At 34.5% G+C, this 19,869-nt stretch overlaps 3 protein-coding genes across 18 annotated transcripts; 1 reads left to right on the top strand and 2 right to left on the bottom strand.

The window, feature by feature from the left end:
• The first annotated feature begins 706 nt into the window (after positions 1-706).
• Positions 707-5,426, top strand: LOC7471164 (nuclear transport factor 2). Of its 16 annotated transcripts, none has more exons than XM_052450479.1 (12): positions 716-893; positions 1,208-1,267; positions 1,360-1,497; positions 2,158-2,446; positions 2,528-2,640; positions 2,677-2,808; positions 3,010-3,184; positions 3,317-3,435; positions 3,519-3,578; positions 3,991-4,054; positions 4,771-4,935; positions 5,044-5,426. In XM_052450479.1, the coding sequence occupies exons 2-12, from the start codon at positions 1,223-1,225 to the stop codon at positions 5,169-5,171; spliced, it is 1,428 nt and encodes a 475-aa protein (XP_052306439.1). In that variant the 5' UTR covers positions 716-893; positions 1,208-1,222; the 3' UTR covers positions 5,172-5,426. The 16 variants fall into 16 exon arrangements, with proteins under 16 accessions (XP_052306425.1, XP_052306426.1, XP_052306430.1 ...); XM_052450478.1 differs by adding an exon at positions 4,978-5,007 and having other exon boundaries at positions 717-893; positions 2,528-2,808; positions 5,050-5,426; XM_052450475.1 differs by adding an exon at positions 4,978-5,019 and having other exon boundaries at positions 717-893; positions 2,528-2,808; positions 5,050-5,426.
• Positions 5,427-6,066: 640 nt separating this feature from the next.
• Positions 6,067-8,748, bottom strand: LOC7459496 (galacturonosyltransferase 8). Its single transcript, XM_002301767.3, has 3 exons — positions 8,444-8,748; positions 7,028-8,275; positions 6,067-6,608 (listed from the first exon to the last, which is right to left on the bottom strand). The coding sequence occupies exons 1-3, from the start codon at positions 8,582-8,584 to the stop codon at positions 6,333-6,335; spliced, it is 1,665 nt and encodes a 554-aa protein (XP_002301803.1). The 5' UTR covers positions 8,585-8,748; the 3' UTR covers positions 6,067-6,332.
• A 2,530-nt stretch (positions 8,749-11,278) lies between these two features.
• On the bottom strand, positions 11,279-13,049 carry LOC7459495 (uncharacterized). Its single transcript, XM_002301766.4, has one exon. The coding sequence runs from the start codon at positions 12,785-12,787 to the stop codon at positions 11,441-11,443; it is 1,347 nt and encodes a 448-aa protein (XP_002301802.1). The 5' UTR covers positions 12,788-13,049; the 3' UTR covers positions 11,279-11,440.
• Positions 13,050-19,869: the final 6,820 nt, after the last annotated feature.

Below are 19,869 nucleotides of genomic sequence, written 5' to 3'. Positions count from 1 at the left end.
GTGTAAAAAAAATAAAATCCAAATTATAGCTTATTTTACGAGGGCTGGACCTTTCTTCTAGGTGGAGCTTATAAGAAACATGGTTTTTTTTTTTTAAACTGAGCCCATAATTGCTGGCTCTTCTCTTAAACCAGGCCCAAACATGTCACCTGAATTGAGTTCATAAGTTTTTAGATTTTCAAACTATTAAACTTGAATTTATCATTTTGTATATACATAAATCAGCATTTTAAATTATGATTAGCTTAACATTGTCAATGAGCTATAATTTAATTAATTACTAGTATCTTGAAAAAAAAAAAAAATTCTAACCACTCATATGTAATTAAAAAAATCAAATTTATATAATGATAAATAATTCAAAATTCATGTCAAATATTTTGTCCACCTCGACCATGTTTTTTTTAAAATTAACTTGGAATTGGTCGATTTAGTAGATCCGATTAACAGATCAGAATCTTTATGAATAATTTTTTAAAATTATCTTTTCTGTAAACAATATTATTATAATTTTTTTTTAAACAAAATAATATCATTTTAAGTAACCCGGATGAACTCATTCAATCAATGTCTTGAATTCTAGAACGGGTTAAGAGTGGGCCGGGTTTGATGTAACTCCACAACTAATCTTGAAGGGTTGTACAGAAATAAACCCACACGTACGAGTCACGCAAAACCTCCCCTAAATTCTCCATGATATAAAAGCAACCAGAACCCTCCCTGCTCGCTCCTCTCTCCTCTCCCTCACTCTCGCCTCTTCAAGATCCATAAAAACCCTAGAAAGCTCAACTCGTTCAAACGAGAGAGGTGAGAGAAAGTCACACGCCGGCCTCAACCTCCTTTCTCTCACCTGCCTCGCCTCCTATCTCTCTCCGATTCGATACCAGGCTCAGGTTCGCTCATCTCCTCTCTCGAATTTACACTTTTTAGCTATCAAATGATCTCTCTCCGGTCACAACTTTTTCTCAGTTACAGCTTGATTCCGATTGAAATTGAAGTCTAACTCGAAGCTTAATTGCTAGGTTTTTCTTTTAGATTTGGAGTTTTAAGTGTAAATGATTATCTTATATTTTGCTTCGCTCCAAAGTAGTTTAAATGTTTGATGTATATCTTATGTTCGTCATTTTCGGTTTTATTCTTGGAAAATAGAAAGATAATGTGTAAATTAGAGAATTTTTTAAAATTAGGGCTTTGGTTTATTTTTCAGAGATTTTGATCAGTCATGGCAGCACCAGTGACGCAACTCCCAGTTCCAACTGCTGATGTTGTATGTTTTTTAACCTTTTAATTTTTTTGTTTGTATTTTGTTTCCTGTGGATTTTTAATATGGATCTAGTTGAATTTTTTTTGTGGTTGAAGGTTGGTAATGCTTTCGCGCATCAGTACTACCATATATTGCAGCAATCCCCGGATCTTGTTCACCGATTCTACCAGGATGGTAGTAAGTTTGGACGTCCTGGAGAGGATGGGGTCATGAGTACCACTACTACCATGAATGTGAGTTCTAGCTTGTTTTATACACATCCATGTAAAGTTGTTTAAGGTAGTTGGACTGTGTTTTCTTTTTGTCAGATTTGGGAAACATAATATTTGTCTCTTGCTTGCAAAATGAAGCAGAAAAATGGCTAATTTCTCATCTCAGTTAGATTTGTTTATTGAACCTGAAGAAAGAGACAGACTGTCACTTTCTGTCTTAAATATTGATTTCTATTAGAGGATCAGATAAATGCTATGAGAATTTCTCTGGGACACAATAGCTTGTCCAGTGTTTCATGGAGTACTTTTGGGGTATTTGAAAGAGTTGCTTTAGCCGATAATCAATAAGATTGGAAAGCCTTTCATCTAGATTTGATTTTATTCCTTGGATGATGCCTTATCTTTCTTTTTTTTGTAATTAAAACTTTTTCTCCTTTCAATAATTTCTCCCTCTCCTTTTACACACACACATGGTTTATTTCAATTACCTATTTCAGCAATTAAGAACATTACTGCAGAATTTTTTAACTGAAATGTCCTTTAATGTCCCCTGGATGTCATGCTTAATGTTTAGCCACTCAGCACCCTTCTGTAACTGCAGAAGTTGAATGCCCACAAACTTCTCCCTGCTAGTTCTCTTGATAATGAGAGTTGAATTTGTTGTCTGTAAATGTGGGGCAGGCTATTAATGAGAAGATACTTTCACTTGGATATGGTCAAGTCAGGGCAGAAATTGTTACAGTTGATTCACAAGAATCTTACAAAGGTGGAGTTCTTGTGCTAGTGACTGGGTATTTGAATGGAAATGACAATTTGCGACAAAAATTTACTCAGAGCTTCTTCCTGGCTCCTCAAGACAAAGGTTATTTTGTGCTGAATGATGTGTTTCGGTATGTTGATGACTCCACACACCAGAATGGAAATCAAGAGCCTGCCAGCAATTTTGAAGCCCCAGTTGCTCCTGACCAGGGTAATGAAACACAGATCATTCTTTGAATGCGCATCTTTTTTCCAGCCCCCTTACTGAAATTGAAGGTGTTTCTGTTTTCAGATACTCCTCACACACAGGAAACTCACATTTCTGAGCCAACAGCTGCTTTGTCTGAGGAAGTCATTGGAGGGGAAGTGTACAATCCCTCTGAAAGTGGGGATGTTTCAGTTGAGGTAGAGGAAGAGGAAAGTGGGGATGTTTCATTTGAGGAAGAGGAAGAACCAATGCCTGAGGTTGTTGATGAAATTCCTCCTGATTCCCAGTTAGTGGCTGACTCCCAGGTTGTGGTCGAGTCTAGTGCTAAGATTGAAGACACTCCGAAGAAGTCGTATGCCTCCGTTGTAAGTAGCATTTCACAACCCCCCCAATTTGCTGTTTCTTCACTGTCATTTTGCCACTAAGATATGCATATTAAGCACCCTCAAGTATGAACATTTAGAAGTGTTTGCTGGTATAGATTCAGCTGATATCGTTTGCCATGTTCTCGCTCCTCTTCCATCATTGGATTTGTTTTTACTAAGTTATTTCCAATTCTGTTCCAGGTGAAAGTTCAGAAGGAGTACACTGCACCTTTTTCGAGTCCTACCCCTTCTCCTCTGAGGTCTGCACCAAAAATCCAAGAACAAGTGACTGCTGCAGTGTCTCAACCCCCAGCAGCTGAGTCACATGTCTCCAGCTCTAATACTTTTGAAAATGGGAATGCCCAAGAGAGTGAAGGTGCTTGGTCCTTGAATTGCTCTGGTGTTTTTTTTCCAAATCTTCAATGATTGTTCCTTGTATGCTTTTAATTTTATCTATGTGCATGCTTGCATACCTGACCTGCTTATTTATTCAATTGGTTGTTTACAGAGGGTCCTTCTATCTACGTGAAAGGTCTGCCTTTAGATGCGACGACTACCTTGCTTGAAAACGAGTTCAAGAAGTTTGGACCTATTAGGAATGGTGGCGTTCAAGTTAGATTCCAAAAGGTAGGCATCACATTTTTTTCTTTGTTTTTGGTCAGTTATCCTTGGTATTCTTCTAATTCCCGTAATCCATTGGTTTCTGACAGGGATTTTGTTTTGGCTTTGTGGAGTTTGAGGTGGCGAGTGCTGTGCAAAGTGCATTAGAGGTTTCCATCTACTATGCTATGCTATGCTATTGCTTATGCTCTGTTCTTTTTATTTTATCTGCAGATAGATCAGTCAGTTTTTTTCCTCATTTAAATAATATGGTGTTATTCCACTATGACATATGATTTCTTTCCTTGTTAGCATTTTGAGATGTCTTGTTTCCCTTTTCACTTGAACTAGTAAATTGGACATGTAATTGTGGGTTATCAGCAATATGCCTGTTGCACCCTTTTAGTTGTGTTTCTTTTTCATTAATCTTCTTATGATAAGAAGTCTTAATGTTTTCAAACTGTTCCTTTTATTTTCTTCTGTGATTCCAGAATGTAGGTGGAGCTTTTCATCCTTTCAAGCTCTTTTGTCAAATTAGTTTAGTTAATTTATATGTTAATTATAAGCTCATTGATGTTGCAGGCTTCACCTGTTATGATTAATGGATTCCGCGTCATTGTTGAGGAAAAGAGATCTACTTCCCGAGGCAAGCTGAATTTTATCGTCAAATTTTTGTTACTCTAAGATCTATCACCCTATTCACTTGCAATGTGTGAGCATGATTCTTTTTACTGATTTGTAACAGTTTTGGCCAAAATGATGTCTAGTGATTTAGCTTGAGCACAGGAGTTCTATTTAGAATAAAGAATTGGAGATTTGATCAAATCAAGAAATTGTATGATAGAACTTCAATGTCTATTCTTTTAGGAAAGTTAATATATAGTAACCCCCTACATTCTAGGAATTTCATCATTTATAATCTCCTTTGAGCGTCTATCAGTTATATATAACATGGAGGGTTTCTGTTTGAAAAAAGGAGCTGATGTCTTAAGCCATCATGCTATATATTATCATGCCCCAAACTGAAATAATTGTAAGGTATGCCTAATGGAAACAAAAAAGCATTTTGGCTTTTTAGTAATCTGTTCCAAGAGGACCTCAAAATCCAGGTTATTCGTACAGATTGAAGGTGCTTATCTATCTCAGAAAGTGAATGTCCTCAGACCAGTTTTTCATAGTGACATCTCTATTCTTATAATGTTTCCGTGTATTCGTCTGTATGGTGCGGGACAACATTTGTGCTTGTAAAACTGGAAAATGTGATTGAGCAAGAAGTATATAATCTACTCTCTCTAGTTTAAGCAAGAAGTGGTTTTTTCTCTAATGTGATTTAGCTTATCTATCTCTTTCTCTTCACCACAGGGAACAATAGGGGACGATTTCCATCTGGATCAGGGGCTGGATATAAAAGTGAAGGAATGAGAGGGCGTGGTAATCTTGGAGGAAAAGTATATGGCAGGATTGAAATTGGTATCAGAACAGAGTTTGGAAACAGAGGTGGCAGTCGAGGCGGTGGATATTCAAACCGTGGAGGCGATGGATATTCAAACCGTGGAGGTGGAGGTGGAGGTGGAGGTGATGGGTATTCTAACCGTGGAGGTGGAGGTGGAGGTGATGGGTATTCTAACCGTGGAGGTGGAGGTGATGGCTATCGGAGAGCTGATAAGATGGGGAACAATGGTGGTCGGGCAAACCGTTCTGGTGGTTTAGGTCTTAACGGCACAGCCAAGACTACAGCGCCACGAGTATCTGCAACAGCTTGAAGATCAGTGACTTGTGAATTGTTATGGAATGGTCAAAGTTTCTGTTTTTAGTGAGATAGTATTAGGAGAGCGCTTACACTTCTATGGATGAGGTTTCTTAAATTTTCTGAAGGGTTTTGTCCATTTTTCCTTGGTATTGAATCGTTCTGGGTGGATGCTAGTAAATTTTCTTGTCTGGTATACTAAATCTGAAATATGTCACTTATTTTCCACTTTTACTTTGCTATTTAATGGTTCTGGATGGATGCTAGTAAATCCTCTTGTTTGGTAATATACTAATTCTGGAATGCCCTCTCCGATTTCCATTATATTTCTAAATCCACGTCACACCATTTCAAGTCCATTTTGGGACCTTTATATTTCTTTTCCTCGAGGCGCGTGTTGATGTGTGCGCACACGGATACACGCGTCCAAGAAAAAATATCTCCGAGTAGTTTTCTAAATCTTTTAATGCTTTCCATCCATGTGCGCATGCTTGGTAAAAACCTCTGGCGAATCCTTGCCTTTCTCATTGCTAGAGGGAAAAAAAGTCGACGCGTGCATTCAAATATTTCTCGAGAGCTAGCTTTCTTCCCCGCGAACATAATATTTCTCGAGAGCAATCCTCTGGAGATAGGGACGGCAATCCTCCAACAGGGATGATGACGATTTTGAACTGAATCTGATAGATACTGATCCCATCAAGATCAGTTAGAACCTAAAAGTCAGGTTGATATACCTAACCCGAACTAGAATTAAACTAATTGTGTACTAAATAATTATAAATTATTGCATTCATATTCAAGTTAAACCCAGTCGGGTCAATAGATATTTATTTCAAGTTCTAGTTCTGGCATGGATAAAAGAAAACCGGACCCGTGTGGATATCCTCGCATGGCAAGAGAATAAGCAGACATTTGAGAAATTCTTGAACAATATAACATTAAAATCCAACCATGTTTTTTTGTAGCTACTACACCTTGCGGTCAAATACACATTTTAGTTGACATGCTTTGTATAAATAAGTGGGAGAAGAAATCTAAAATTAATTCAACTTATGCTACACTTGGGGTGGCGTTGGATTTCTTCCATCTTGGATGCGAATAATTGACGGTGGTGTAACAAGAGGACACAAGATATAGGTTTTACTGGCACTGGCAAATCTTCAACCATGAAGGGTATTTAGAGACCAAAATTGCAGGCCTGGACAAACTCCAACTCATAGTCAACATGCTTTGTCCATAGGGGTTTAAACTGGGTCATTGCAATATCAAGCCACGGCTTCATATTCCCATTGAAATGCACCACCGCGGCAGACTGAATCTCGTCCATACTAATGCTAGGATTATACCCAAGTCCCAGGACATGCCATGACTTGTCTAGCGGCTTTGTTGTTGAGTAAAATGTGATTAAACCCGGGGGCAGCGTCCCCAATTTCCACAAGGTTCGGTTCTCATTCTGCATCATCATCAGAGTCTCTAGTTAATAATGTACAGAATAATGTACAGGACATCAAAGACACAACAAAAATCACAGCTTTTACAGACATGTAACCTTGTTTCAGTATTTACAGCCGTAAGAGGCCATCCCACAGAATTTAGAGTTGGAGATTTAAGGTCATCAAGTTAAAAGGACTTTTTTTTCAGAAAGTAACATGCTTGCAAAAACTACTCTACGCCTTTTATAGGGACGCTGTCCACATTTTTTCTTCTAATGCTGGATTGCGATAAAGAATTGGAGATTAGAAAACGTCATTCTATGCCGAAACAGCCTAGCATATGCCCTGATATAAATCTAAGCGATGAACTCGGGCATGATAAAAAGAAAAAGGGAAATAACAACTTAGCAGAATTTACAGAACAATAAGGCAATCTTACCAGGTTCTGCCAATAATGATACTCTTCCGTGCACTTCTCTCTCCTCCAAGCATCCAAATCAAAGAAGTTCATGCCGTACGCCCAAGCACAAGCCTTCGGGTTAAACTTCTCCTTGATCAAGGGGTGTGAGAAATTCATATACTGAGCATACCTATGAAATGACCCGAAACAGGTCTCCACAGCTCCATTCACCTTCCCATCCATATCTATCTTCCATAACCCGGTCAAGTCCTTTTGCACCACTATATCATCATCTAAAAACAATATTCTATGCAACTTTGGATACATCTCCGGCAAATAGAACCGTAAGTGATTCAAGATTGACAAGTACTTGGGGTTCCTAAACTTCATATTTGTAGTATCCTTGGTTGCATTCTCGAGCTTATTCTCAAAGTAAAACTTCTGCAGATTCGCCGACTCCAATTGCTTAAGTACAGGCACATATGAAGAATTCAAGAATTTATAATCCTCAACAGCTTTCACCTCTATATGTGCCCCATTATAATCTTTTAATTTAAACATAACCTGCATTGCCCCGAGATTCATTTTATCAGTCACGACATGAAAAACATGTTTCCATGGCTCTTTTGCATTCTTCACCGCGGAATTCACCACCACCGACGCTGCAATCACATTATCAGAGAAAATCGCATAATGATAAAGCTTCGGATCCTCCAACTCCGGAAGGGGTGGCTTCCCTTCATCATTATACTTCTCCGGATGAGCAATCCTCTCCTCCATCAACCTCATCGCAAGGCAATGCAAACTCTTAGGTATCGATTTCGCAGCAATCAAACTCGAAAACGCCCCTTGCTTTTTCGCTTTGGTTAACTGCTCATTAACCGCAAAAATAGTATCCTTCAACTTCTGAATCTTCAACTGATTGTCAAAACTCTCTTTCGCTTCAGCAATCACTTGCCTCGTAACTTTGATCCTCTCTTTCACTTCCTTCTCGAACAATCTAAGCGTAGCCTCATCAATGGACAGAGAATCCGACTCGGAAAGAGCTCTATACGATGGCTTGTTAATAAGATCAGTGTAATTTCGCGACAGATCAGCAAAAACCCTAACAAGCTTCGAATTCTCAAGCTTCAGTTTCCGCGCATACGATGCATACGCATGCGCTAGCGACCGGTGATCATCCGCTTGCTTCCGGATCTGATCCAATCGTGACTTAAGCGGATCCGATTTCATCGCCAGCACGGATCTCCTGCCGGATCCCAACCCGTATCCCACATTACTGAAACCCTATATCAAATATTAAGAAAAAAACAGAGAAATAACAGGATTATACTTCTAACTTTAATAATTAATGCTATGATTTCCGTTACATTTTCACATAAATTAACATTAATTACAATTAGTTAGTTAATTAAATAATTAATTATGAATCAGATCTAAAGAGGGAGAGCTTACATGGGTGTCGGTGGTAGAGTGAGAGTGAGCAGTGAAGAGAAGAGATACGGTCAAGCACAGAAACACTGCTAGTGATACAGCCGATCCCAACACCCGAAACGAAACGCCGACTCCACTGCGCGAGCTTCTATGAGTCGCCATTTTCTTTTCCTTTTCTGCTTTCGGTTTCTTAGCGAGAGAGAGAGAGAGAGAGATAGAGATAGAGAGAAATGGCGATAGTTGGCGAGGATGATAAATCAACAGTCAGAGACGGGGACAGGAAGTCTCTCTCTTTTCGCTGCTATTTGTTGGTTCCAGCCTTACAAGTTTTGGAGACTCTTTTTTAATTAACGGGTTCGAGCGAGATCTGGTGAAATCAAAATGTAGACCCCACGGTGAGTTTTGGGAAGTAATTAAGATGGACGGCTGGGATTGGTTACAGCCTTGCAGGTTTCTGAGACTTTGAGAAATCAAAGATAGACTCCACGGTGGGTTTTTGAAAGTAATTAAGATGGACGACTGAGATTACGCGTTCTGGTAGTCTTAGTCTGGGTGGTGACAAGTGGTTAGTGGCGGTGAGGTGACGCGGGATCGAGTGTGAACTGATCAGCCGTAGTCAAACCATCCAGACTGCATTGCTGTATATTCATGATAGCTAGGTGTTAGGAACTCTCTCTCTCTCTCTCTATATATATATATTATACTATACTGTGGTAAAAATATTATATATTTACGATAAATATATACTCATTTTTCATTGAACCACATTATAAATATAAAGTAATATTGTAGCATCATGAAAGTGTTTTATTTGTTGTTTTTTAATTAAAAAATATTATTGAAGGTATTGTTTTTTCAATTTTATATACCAAAAGCTACTGGATCTGGCTTGATAGCAAGACCCAAATCACTTTCAATAAGTACAGGGTTTGGCTCGCAGCGAAACCAAGATATGCCCAATTTTAGTTTTTTTTGTCTCTTTAAATATTTTTCATTTCTCTTTTTTTTATATATATATATATATTGTAATGAGAAAATAAATTGATGGGATTTTTTTATTTTGTACAGAAGTTGGGTGATGATAAATTTTTTTCATTTGAGGTTATGTTGGGTTAAATTTCTTTTCTTTTAGTGTTGGGCCTGACTGCTCAGCCAGACTCAACAGCTTTTAGACTTTTTGGCCATCGGACTCAATACTATTTGGTTAGTCTTTGTAGCCAAATTTAAGGTTATTTTAGGTATGACTTGGCCACCAAACCCAAAACACTTAATATAATCTTTGTATTCTTTATATTATTTTATATTTTAAAAAATTATTATTGTTCTGATAGGTAGTGTGGACTATATACTAATATACTAAATGTATATATATTAGTTGTCTTTTAGTAATTTGATTGATTGTGAGAGGTGTTTTTAGAAAAAAAAATTATAATATCTTAAAAATATACCTTTATTTTATATTATATACTCAGAGAAATTCAATAATAGATTTTTAGATATTAGTTTTAAAGTTTAAATCCAGAGACTTAAAAAAAATATCTTCTTAATTACTATATCAATATAATTCATTATAATTTTATGAACTTATTAGGCAGGTATTTAGATAATTCAGGTAAAAAATTGCGAATTCAATTTCTTTTTAAATTCTTCTTTTATTCGTCAAATTATTTTATTTAAAATAATATTTTAATAAATAAAAAAATCAAATTCTCCAAAATAATTTGCATTTGTTTTTACCAAAAGCATTTTTATTTCTTTTCCAACTCAGTAACAATTACCTGTACATTTATAAATTAAAAAAAAATCTTTCATTTCGGACAATTCAGATTTTTTGGAGCTTTATAACCCTTACCCGATTTTCCCAAAAACAACTACAAAAAATTTAATTCTCTGAAATTATTTAAAATTTCTCACTCAAATTAGTTCAGAAAATTTGGATAATACATTCAGTATCATAAAAACTAACTTAACATAAAGGGAAAGAAAGAAGATAAATATGCTTGGAGAGAGGGTTTAGATAGATATATAGAAGATGGATATTTATAGCTGACGTGGATTCAGCAATAATCCACTTTAGTCCTTATAATTTAATTTTTTTAATTTAAACTCATGTGGCTTTTTGTCTCATTTGACCTCGACCGAGTGGATCAATCAAAAACTTAATTTGACTTGTTGACTTGGACCTATCCAACTTTTAAAATATTGTTTTTTAATTTTTTTATTAAAATAATATATTTTTTTTATTTTTTAAATTTAAAAATTTAGATTAACCGGCAAACCCTCTAAACCCGTGATTGAGTCTTGTTCTGGGCCAACATGGGGCTATTTTACAACTGTGCCTCAAACCAAGACTCGGACATTGAGAAATTGTCTTGGGTTGGACACATGCAGTACCGAACAAGTGCAGCTCTGAAATGATAATCCTGCCAACAATCACTGCGTGCCCCATGCGAACCCACACACATTTCTTATAAAGTGGGCAAGACTTCTTCATCAGTGATTCAATTATTTTCTTGGCCATGCCTAGGCGTCATGATCATGCGACATCTTTTATGGTTCCTAAATTTTTTTTTAGTTTAATATGGGTGTCCAGGCCAGTTTGCGCGTACCTCGACTAATCCCACGGGTCCTGAAGTTAATGACCATCATATGAGCAACCACAGGGTTCGAACCTGAAATCATAGAAGGAACAAATCTCTTGGTCCCAAACTTTTACCACTTGGCCACCACTAGATAGTTTATAGTTACTAAATTTATTATGCTGAGCAGAGGAGCTCCGTCTAACCAGCTACGAACCCAGTTACAAGCTAGCTAAAGGAGCAGCAGAGCTTAATTATCCCTCACCAACTCTATATATGTCTAAGGGATCCAAACTTGACATTTATTGGAGTAGAAAATGTATACCACAATTTCTTACGGGAAAAAAAAAGAACTTGGTATTTACTTTTATCCTTGAACAGAATACATAACAGTCTGTTAAGCCATTAAAGCTTTGAACAGGTCGAAGTACAACTTGGTTTAATGATGTCCCTTCTTGCTATGCTTGCTCACATGGTGCAACCATCCAATTCCTTTGAGGGCCTTGGAGATCTTGACAAGATTTGGCCTTCCCATCCCCAAATTCATCTTCCCAGCTGAGAATTTCAAGGCTTGCAAGCAGCACAGCTGCCCGTCACTTTTTTCCTCTTCTAAGTCTTCCTCATCATCATAGTACTCGATACTGCCTTTCTTTCCCTTCTTTGCTCTGCCTTTTGCTTGAACTTTAGTAGAGTCTGTCTCGTATGTCTCCCAAAGCATATCCATGCCCTCACCTCCATCCACATTGTGTCTCTCCTCAAAAAGCTTGCATGCCAATGTCCTCCTCCATTCCTTCTCTTTTCTCATTGACCCAAAACTCCCAAGGTTCGAGTGCCCCAATGTTTGAGAGTTGTCTTTAACTTTGGAATTATAGCCTCCACCATTACCTGGACTCCAAGGGTTTGCTTCTAGTTCTTGGGAGCTCAGCTTTGGAGAGTAGTAGTGCTCTCCACCACCATCGTCACTCACTTTAGCTTCACTTATCTTTTGACCTATTTCCTTGGATCCGCTTATAATCATAGATTGTTCTTCTTTTCGATCTTCGGCTTTATTGGAGTTCACGTTAAGTGGCTTGAGTGCTTCTTTTTCTTCCTTTTGGAACCATATATCTTCAAACTCCTCCTTTTGATGCAAGAAGCCTCCTAACGTCTTCCCCTCCGCAATCAGCTCATGACCATTACTTTCTGACCTTGTAATCAAAACTGAATTTTCATCTAGATTAACGTTGACCACTTGATCAGAGACCCCACCGGCACCAAAAACTTGATGAAATATTGAACCCTCGTGAACCTGTACCAATTGACCAGTACTTGAACAGGCGCTGATCTGATCTTTAGCTTGTTCTACTTCCGTAACTTCAACCGCGTGGTTTTCTTCAATACCAAGAGTTGACGTCTCAAACACAATCTTATACGCTTCTAGCTCCTCAAAATGATGAAACTCTTCAGTCCCATCTACTACTTTAGACCGTAACCTCTCGACAACAGCTTGGTATGTTTGTAGGTAAAAGAAACTTACCTTGGATCCATACAATTCAGTATGAGAGTTGTCATTGACAAGACTGGGAGAGATGGTGAGAAGGGCTAGGAGTAAAAGGGAAGTGGTGATGAAGAGAGGGGATAGAAAAGAAAGGAGCTTGAAGAGGTACGGGGAGAAGAAGACCAGGTAAGAGAAATATAGAGGGTGAGAAAGAATGAAAGAACAGAAGAGGAACAAGTCAGAGAGGAGAAGACTTAACAAGCGGTCAGTTTTCTTGGTGGTGGTTGACGGTGAAGGAAATTCAGACATATTTTGGCCACCCCTTTGAAGTCTGTGTGCTGAGAGAATCAAAAACAGGTGTAGCTAGCTAGAGATCGTGATAGAATATGGAAATGCTGAAGCAATTTGTCTGTTCTTGTCTCGGCTTAGTTTAAGGAAGGGAGAGCACAAAAATGTGTGCAATTGCAAGTAAGAGCGGCGTGAATGAAGGGGAAAAAACATGAAGGGAAGAGAGAGGGAGGGATAAAGAGAATAACTAATTAACATCGGCAAGAAAAGCAACTTTGGAAACCTTGCACTCTCTATCTAATATCTATAACCACCAACTTTCTTTAATGTCTTTTTCTAGTCTTTGTTTACCGTAATAATACACCAGCAATACTGTTGTAATTAGTAACCATGGAGTCTGTAGAAACTCTAGCCTGTGCAGAGAAAAACAATATTGCTGCTATTTCCAATCACCAAGTGCTAATTGTGTTTTTCCAACAATTATAGGCATTACATAGCCAATTTCTTATCAGATTTGGTAGGTTGTCTGAAAATATCTTCTTTTTATTTAAATTATATCAATTTGGATTAATTATTTTTTATTAAAAAATATTATTTTATTTTTAAAAAATTTATGAGCATCAATCTAACTAGGTTTGACTAAATCAATCAATCAATCATCAATCTATTGTGTTTACTAATTTTAATATAATTAAAATGTTTTTAATTTTAATTAAAACTTGATTCGGTCTAAATTTTAAATTAAAATTTTATAGACCAACGCACCAAATCATGCCGGATTTATAGCATTAATAACTTATATTTCTTTTTTATATCTCAAACCAACTTAAACATTACTCCTCTCTCTCTCTCTCTCTCTCTCTCTCTCTCTATATATATATATATTGACCAAATTAAAACTAAAAAAAAATGTTTGTAGACTTTAATTAAAAAATAACATGTTCACACCTCTGCTACTCATGGAACAATTATTGTGGCATATGTATAATCAACAGGATCCAGATCCAAGGCAAAATCACCTCATGTAGAGAAAAGATGATCTTGTTACTAATTATTAGTAAAGGGTAAATAATTAAATCCAATATTATCCTTGTGTAGTTTTATAGGTTTTCAATATATCTGTGTAATATCTAATTCTCATGTTATTCAAGGTTTTTTTAATCTAAATTGATAAATATTAGTTTTCTATTTTATAAATACTCTTGAATTTCTGGTATTGAGGAAATGGAAGCAATAAATAAAGAAAACACATGTGTGACGAGTGGCTAATTCTCTTTTTATAAGCTTTATGAGAGAAAAAACAAAGACCTAAAATTCTAGAGGAAAAAATAATAAATCCCAGAAGATTAAATTCTAGATCTTCACAATTTCAATTTTTTTATAAATAATAAAATTGAATTTTAATTTACAAAATTGAGTATAGTTAAAAATACAAATTACATTTACTTCAATGTCTGGTGTTTTTTATTTATTTTACTCTGCCTAAACAATAAGCTATATATAAACCTATATATATATATATATATATATATGAAAAAAATATCTTTTATCTAATAAAATATGAAAGAAATGCTCTTTTTAAATGGTCAATTAATTTTCATCGAAAGATGAACTCCCAGTGCTGCTGGAAATCTCAACATTTTCACATGGAAATCACAAGAGTACCATGTGCTTAATGCACCAACAATTCCATTCAATTCGAGGCCTAGTTTTCTCCTCAGAGGCAACAACTTCCATTAATTTCCACTTCAACTAAGCAGGTAGCAAGCTATGGTGGATTTATAAGATTCAGTACTGCAGCTAGCAGCTATGCATTGAAGAGATTACTACTCCAAGAGGAAAGCAGTTTGCAAATCATACAACATCCATTATTGATAATTCTAATTAAGCAAGGAAGGTGGTTATTGGGGACAGGAGGTGATAGAGGAGGGGTTTGGATAATAGAGTGGTTGCACATGGGAAACCACTCATGGCTACTCAAGTGCATGCCCAGCTGCATGCACCCTTTTGTCCTATGCTTTTCACCCTCGCCATGGACCCATATGTCTTTGCTGTACTTTTTGGTGCTGCTTCGAGGGAGCTAGGGTCTTGATCATGGAGATTTCTCAGGTTTCTCTCCCCTGTTAAGACCGTCTAATTAGAGCCTTCCTTCTCCCATGGAAGATTCCTTGTCTGGTCTCGCAGTGGAGATGGAGAAAGGAAGAAACGGCATAGTCAAAATAGAAAGAGATTTCTTTCTCTTTTGTTCTCTACAAGTTGGCTTCGTGAGAGATGATGATTAGCAGTCTCAGTCATGGTCATAGTCATAATAATTTGGTTAATTAGCTCCATTTGGTTGTTAAAGAAAAAAAGAAAGGTGAGAGATGCAATGACTTCTTCTTCCTTTTTCATGGTACTTGAGTGGAATTAATTTCACTATACCACACTTCTCGAATATTTTAAAATGATTTCGACATGTTCTTGGTTTCTCCGTTAGTTGGTTTTTAGTTTCGGTATGACGCCATCTTTTAAGCTGCAATAGTTATTTGATTCGTGTTGTGTTTTTGTCAGAGGTTGAATATTTTTTTAAAATTTTTTTATATATTTAATTTCTTAATGTATTTTTATATATAAAAAAATATATAAATAAAAAACTTATGCATGTATATAATTAAATAAATTGAGAAATATATGTGTTAATAAGAAAAAAAATCGTTAATAATAACTAAAAATAAATTTAAAAAAATCACGTCAACGTGTATAGATTAAGATGTTTAATCTCGTAAGACGAGATATTTACTCGGTTGAACTTATTGAATTTTTTTATTAAAAATAATTTTTTATTCAATCAAACGATAATAGATATAGACATACATATTAAATTGATTTAATAAAATAAAAGAAAAAAATATTATCCAAGATTGCACATATTAGAAATATTATCTGGAAAAAAATTGTTTTTTATTTTAAAAAATAAAGTTAATCTATATAAAAGATAAAAAAAATATAGATGAATCAGAATAATATTTTTAAAAACACACAACATCATTTAAAAACAAATCTTGTCAAAACAAATGGTTAAATAAGAAGAAAAATCACATAGGATAGATATTAATTGAAACATAAATTTATAAATTATTTAAGAAAAAAAAACATTAAAAAAAGATATCAATTAAAAAAGGCAATATTAGAAAAAAAAAACAATCTGGATATTGTGGCTTAACTCGTCAAATCTATACTTCGGGCCATAGACTAAACCGAGATCAATATTTTTAAAAAACAATTATATTTAACCTTTAAATAAGTAAAAAAGGCCAAATAAAGCCTAGAATCTTAGGCCCATAGCCTAGCACTCCTGGGTCATTGCAAAGAAAAGCCTAGTCTCGCGCGCTTGAGTTTGTTTTTTTATATATATTTAAAATGGGTAGCCCCGATTTTTTTGAAAAAAAAAATACACAAGCAACATGTTGCTTGTCAAGGCAGACAACGTGTCGTTTGCATGCCTACAATCCGGTTATCGAGTGGTGGCCGAAAAATCAGGGCAATGGTTTTTTTGTTCAAAAAACCCAATTTTAAAGTCATTTCAACCAAGGTTTTTAATTTCGTTCTGTTTTGTCCGGAATAGCCGAAACATTTCGTACCAATTAAAAAAACGAAATAATTTTCATCTCATTTTAAATCTCGATCCGTTCCAGATTTTTCGGCTAAATTTCGGCCGAAATATTCCGGTTTCATTTTATATATTCTGTTTTGGTCTTGAAAAACCATTGAATGAAATCCAAACTTCAACTCATTTTAACCAAAACAAATCATAAAAATACCATATAAATATTAATAACTCCATTTTCAACTACAAAACAATCTTTAATCAATCTAAAAATAAAAAATCAAACAAAACAATAATAATAATAAATGTATGGACCCTAATCAATTTTTTTTGGCATGGTCAAATGGCAAATTCATCTTCATTGAACTCCCCTCTCCTAACAAATCTTCATTGACACCAATATTTATTACATTACTTCCAATTTTTTGGTTGAATAAAACATGAGTTGCACATCTTTTTTATAAAATGTTAAAAGATCAAAAAATCATTATCCATTAATATCACAATAAAAATACATTTTGCAATACGATTATAATATAAAAAGCACTGGACTATTTCTTATTATCCTCAAGAAAAGCATGACCTCCTCGTGATATTGAATGAGTAAACTGAAGGGAATTTAAATGGGTGACAAACAAAACTTATAGTTTAATTAATGGTTAAAAAATACTAATTGGGTGGTGTTCGTGTGTTAACCTAAATGTGACACTCAGATTCCAACTCCCTCTACCTTCGTTCAAGACTTAATTGTCGTAGCGTTTTGACATGAATGACTTGTGTGGCTTCCCTTTATCTTTTAGAAGTGAAAAGTTCGGGTTTGATTTTGTTTTTTTATGTTAAAACATTTTACTTTCATAATATTTTAGTATTTTGTTTAAGTTGAATTATTTTAAGTTAAAGTTCTTTTTAATCTTGTCTATTTAGGAATATTTTAAATTTTAAAATTATATTTGTTTGACATTGTGTTTATATTGCATAATTTATAATTAATTTATCTTGAATTTGAATTATGTTTGTTGAATTTTATATATATATATATATATATATATATATATGTGTGTGTGTGTGTGTGTGTGTGTGTGTGTGTGTGTGTGTGTGTGTGTGAGAATAGCTCAATTCCGAAACGGCACGCCGAAATGCTCTGAAACTGAAACATTCTATTCCAATTGAAAAAACAAAACACTTACCAAAACGGAACTGACAATCTTGATTTCAACTCAAAAACACCTCACTGGCACCCACAGAACACCTATAAACCAACTCATCAACTTAAAATACCCAAAAAGGGTCCATAAAATATGAAATCAAGTCGGCTTAAATCTGTTTTTCTAGGCAATATTGAGGTTCCAAACAATCATCATCAAGCCCTTTTCATCTCATGAAATCATGAACACCAAAAACTCTCATTTTGGTGGTTGTAAATGGCCTGAATGATGACATTCTTTCTCATCGTCGAAATCCAGCGACCTCCCTCTCTTCTCTCTGATCCAGGACTAAAAAATAATATAAATAATTTTTTATATCAAGACCGATTTGCTTGAAATCTAAAAGGACCTAAATTGTATAAGTTGTGTTATTTTAAAATTTTGAGGACCTAAATGTAATTTTTAAATATTTCCTGGTACGCCATCCATGTTTGGTATTTTTTTCATTTTAGTTTTTTTTTCTTTTTATTTCACCCTTGACTAGAAAATCAATATCAATTAGTATTAGGTCATCAAAAATAAAATTCAAAGACTAAAATGAATTATTAAAAACTACTCAGTATTATTCATAATGTTTTGTGTGTGAACAATGCGACTCAATATTACTTATCTAATGTTTCTTTTAATCATTTTGCATCTCCAAAGCCATCATTAACATTTCTGTCTTCTTACTGGTAAAAAAAAAACCTAAAAGAAGAATGTTAGGTTGTAACTTCCCCTTCATATAAAAAAGTCCTGCCTTCCATCGTGTAGTTCAAGATCCACTGAACGTTTTGAAGAAGGAAGCAAGTACTAACGAAATTTAATGTTTGTTTCAGGAGATGGTGTAACGATTAAGGGTAGAAATTGTATTTTATTTTAATTATAATTTTAAAAGAATATATATATATATATATATATATATATATATATAAAAGAAAGGAGAAAGATTCATTTAAAATTTTGATTATTAAAAAGCTATAATTTATATATATTTTTTAAATTATAATAGCAAAAACTATAATAATATTAAACATATTTAGAGAGTGTTTATTTTTATGTTTAAAAAGTATTTTTAATTTTTTGTTTTAATTTTGTTTTAATGATTTTGGATAGTTTTGAAAAATTAAAAAAATATATTATAAATGTGAAGTGATTTTATTATTCCACGCGTCATTGAGTCAGCTGTACTCAAGTCGGAGGACAATCACTTTATGTTCTGGTTATATTTAATTTCCTGAAAGAAACCAGGCAACAAACATGCTATAAAGGAGACCTAGCTAGAGCATGAAAGCCTATATAATGCACATGAACGAGTCCAAAACGACAAGATTTGTGAGTTTTCTTTGATAATCAAAGCACTTCCAACCACCCTAGAAATCGGCTGAAACAATCAATCCAAACTAGAATTCTATCCATCCTAGTTCCTCGTATTTCCTAATTATTTTGAAAAGGAGCATAGTTTGAAAAATAATTAGTAAACTAACACGAGCAAAAATAAAAAAAAAAGTATTTTAAGAAATAGCATAGTAGAAAACCTACAATTTAAAACTTTAAATAACGCAGTTCTCAATTGTGGTTTTTCATTAGTTATGCTATTTTTTTTAAAAAAAAAATTAGCATGTAATATTTTCTCAAAGCTTTCTCACTATGTTAATATGAAAAAACACTTTATTTCCAAAATTTTGCAAAATATTTAAGACCTTTAACATTTATTTTGTATGTATTTGATATCGTGGTAGTTTTTATGACTGTAGTTTAAAAAAGTAGATTAAAAAAAATATTTTAAAAAATTGATTTTAAAAACATATATATATGTTGTGAGGATAATTTGTGCATGTAAAATAAATAAAAAGTAAATCTTTATGAATGAAAAATAAGTTATTTTAGTTTTTAGAAAACTAAACTTCGAAACATAATTATATAGTTCGAAACACAATTATATAGAGGAACCAATGTCAAAAGCAAGAATAATTTGACTAACTAAACAATGTTTTCTTTGTAGCTTGCGGAGAAAAAAACTACAATGGTACCAAACACTCATCTCATCGGGCAAGTCTAAGAGAGAAATTACAAAAAAAGAAGAAAAAAACTAACTAAAAGGTGAGGTGTTTTTAATTATTGTGGTTTGAAATAATTAATTTTTAAAAATTTTCAATTTCATCCTCGAATTTTTTTATGCACGACTGAGTCATTTTGAGCCCAAATTAACACTCTGTTACTTCTCTTTTCTTGGAAGAAAGGGCTTGATTGAAAGACATGACCAAGTTGAAAATACCAGGTGGCTTTGAATTTCATTATAAAGTTCATTTTAATCCTTTATTTTTTTAGTT

This window comes from Populus trichocarpa, chromosome 2 (genome assembly GCF_000002775.5).
Source record: "Populus trichocarpa isolate Nisqually-1 chromosome 2, P.trichocarpa_v4.1, whole genome shotgun sequence".
Classification (NCBI taxonomy): domain Eukaryota; kingdom Viridiplantae; phylum Streptophyta; class Magnoliopsida; order Malpighiales; family Salicaceae; genus Populus; species Populus trichocarpa.
The sequence above is the reverse complement of the archived record's forward strand: the minus strand, read 5'-3'. Positions and strand labels throughout refer to the sequence as shown.

Excerpts from the sequence above, each read along its gene's own strand:
- LOC7471164 (XM_052450465.1), top strand. The coding sequence starts at position 1,223 with ATGGCAGCACCAGTGACGCAACTCCCAGTTCCAACTGCTGATGTT. Across the intron at positions 1,498-2,157 it reads GTACCACTACTACCATGAAT|GCTATTAATGAGAAGATACT; the intron begins GTGAGTTCTAGC and ends AATGTGGGGCAG. Across the intron at positions 2,447-2,527 it reads CCCAGTTGCTCCTGACCAGG|ATACTCCTCACACACAGGAA; the intron begins GTAATGAAACAC and ends TTCTGTTTTCAG.
- LOC7459496 (XM_002301767.3), bottom strand. The coding sequence starts at position 8,584 with ATGGCGACTCATAGAAGCTCGCGCAGTGGAGTCGGCGTTTCGTTTCGG. Across the intron at positions 8,276-8,443 it reads ACTCTACCACCGACACCCAT|GGTTTCAGTAATGTGGGATA; the intron begins GTAAGCTCTCCC and ends TATTTGATATAG. Across the intron at positions 6,609-7,027 it reads ATCATTATTGGCAGAACCTG|AATGAGAACCGAACCTTGTG; the intron begins GTAAGATTGCCT and ends ATGATGATGCAG.
- LOC7459495 (XM_002301766.4), bottom strand. The coding sequence starts at position 12,787 with ATGTCTGAATTTCCTTCACCGTCAACCACCACCAAGAAAACTGACCGC.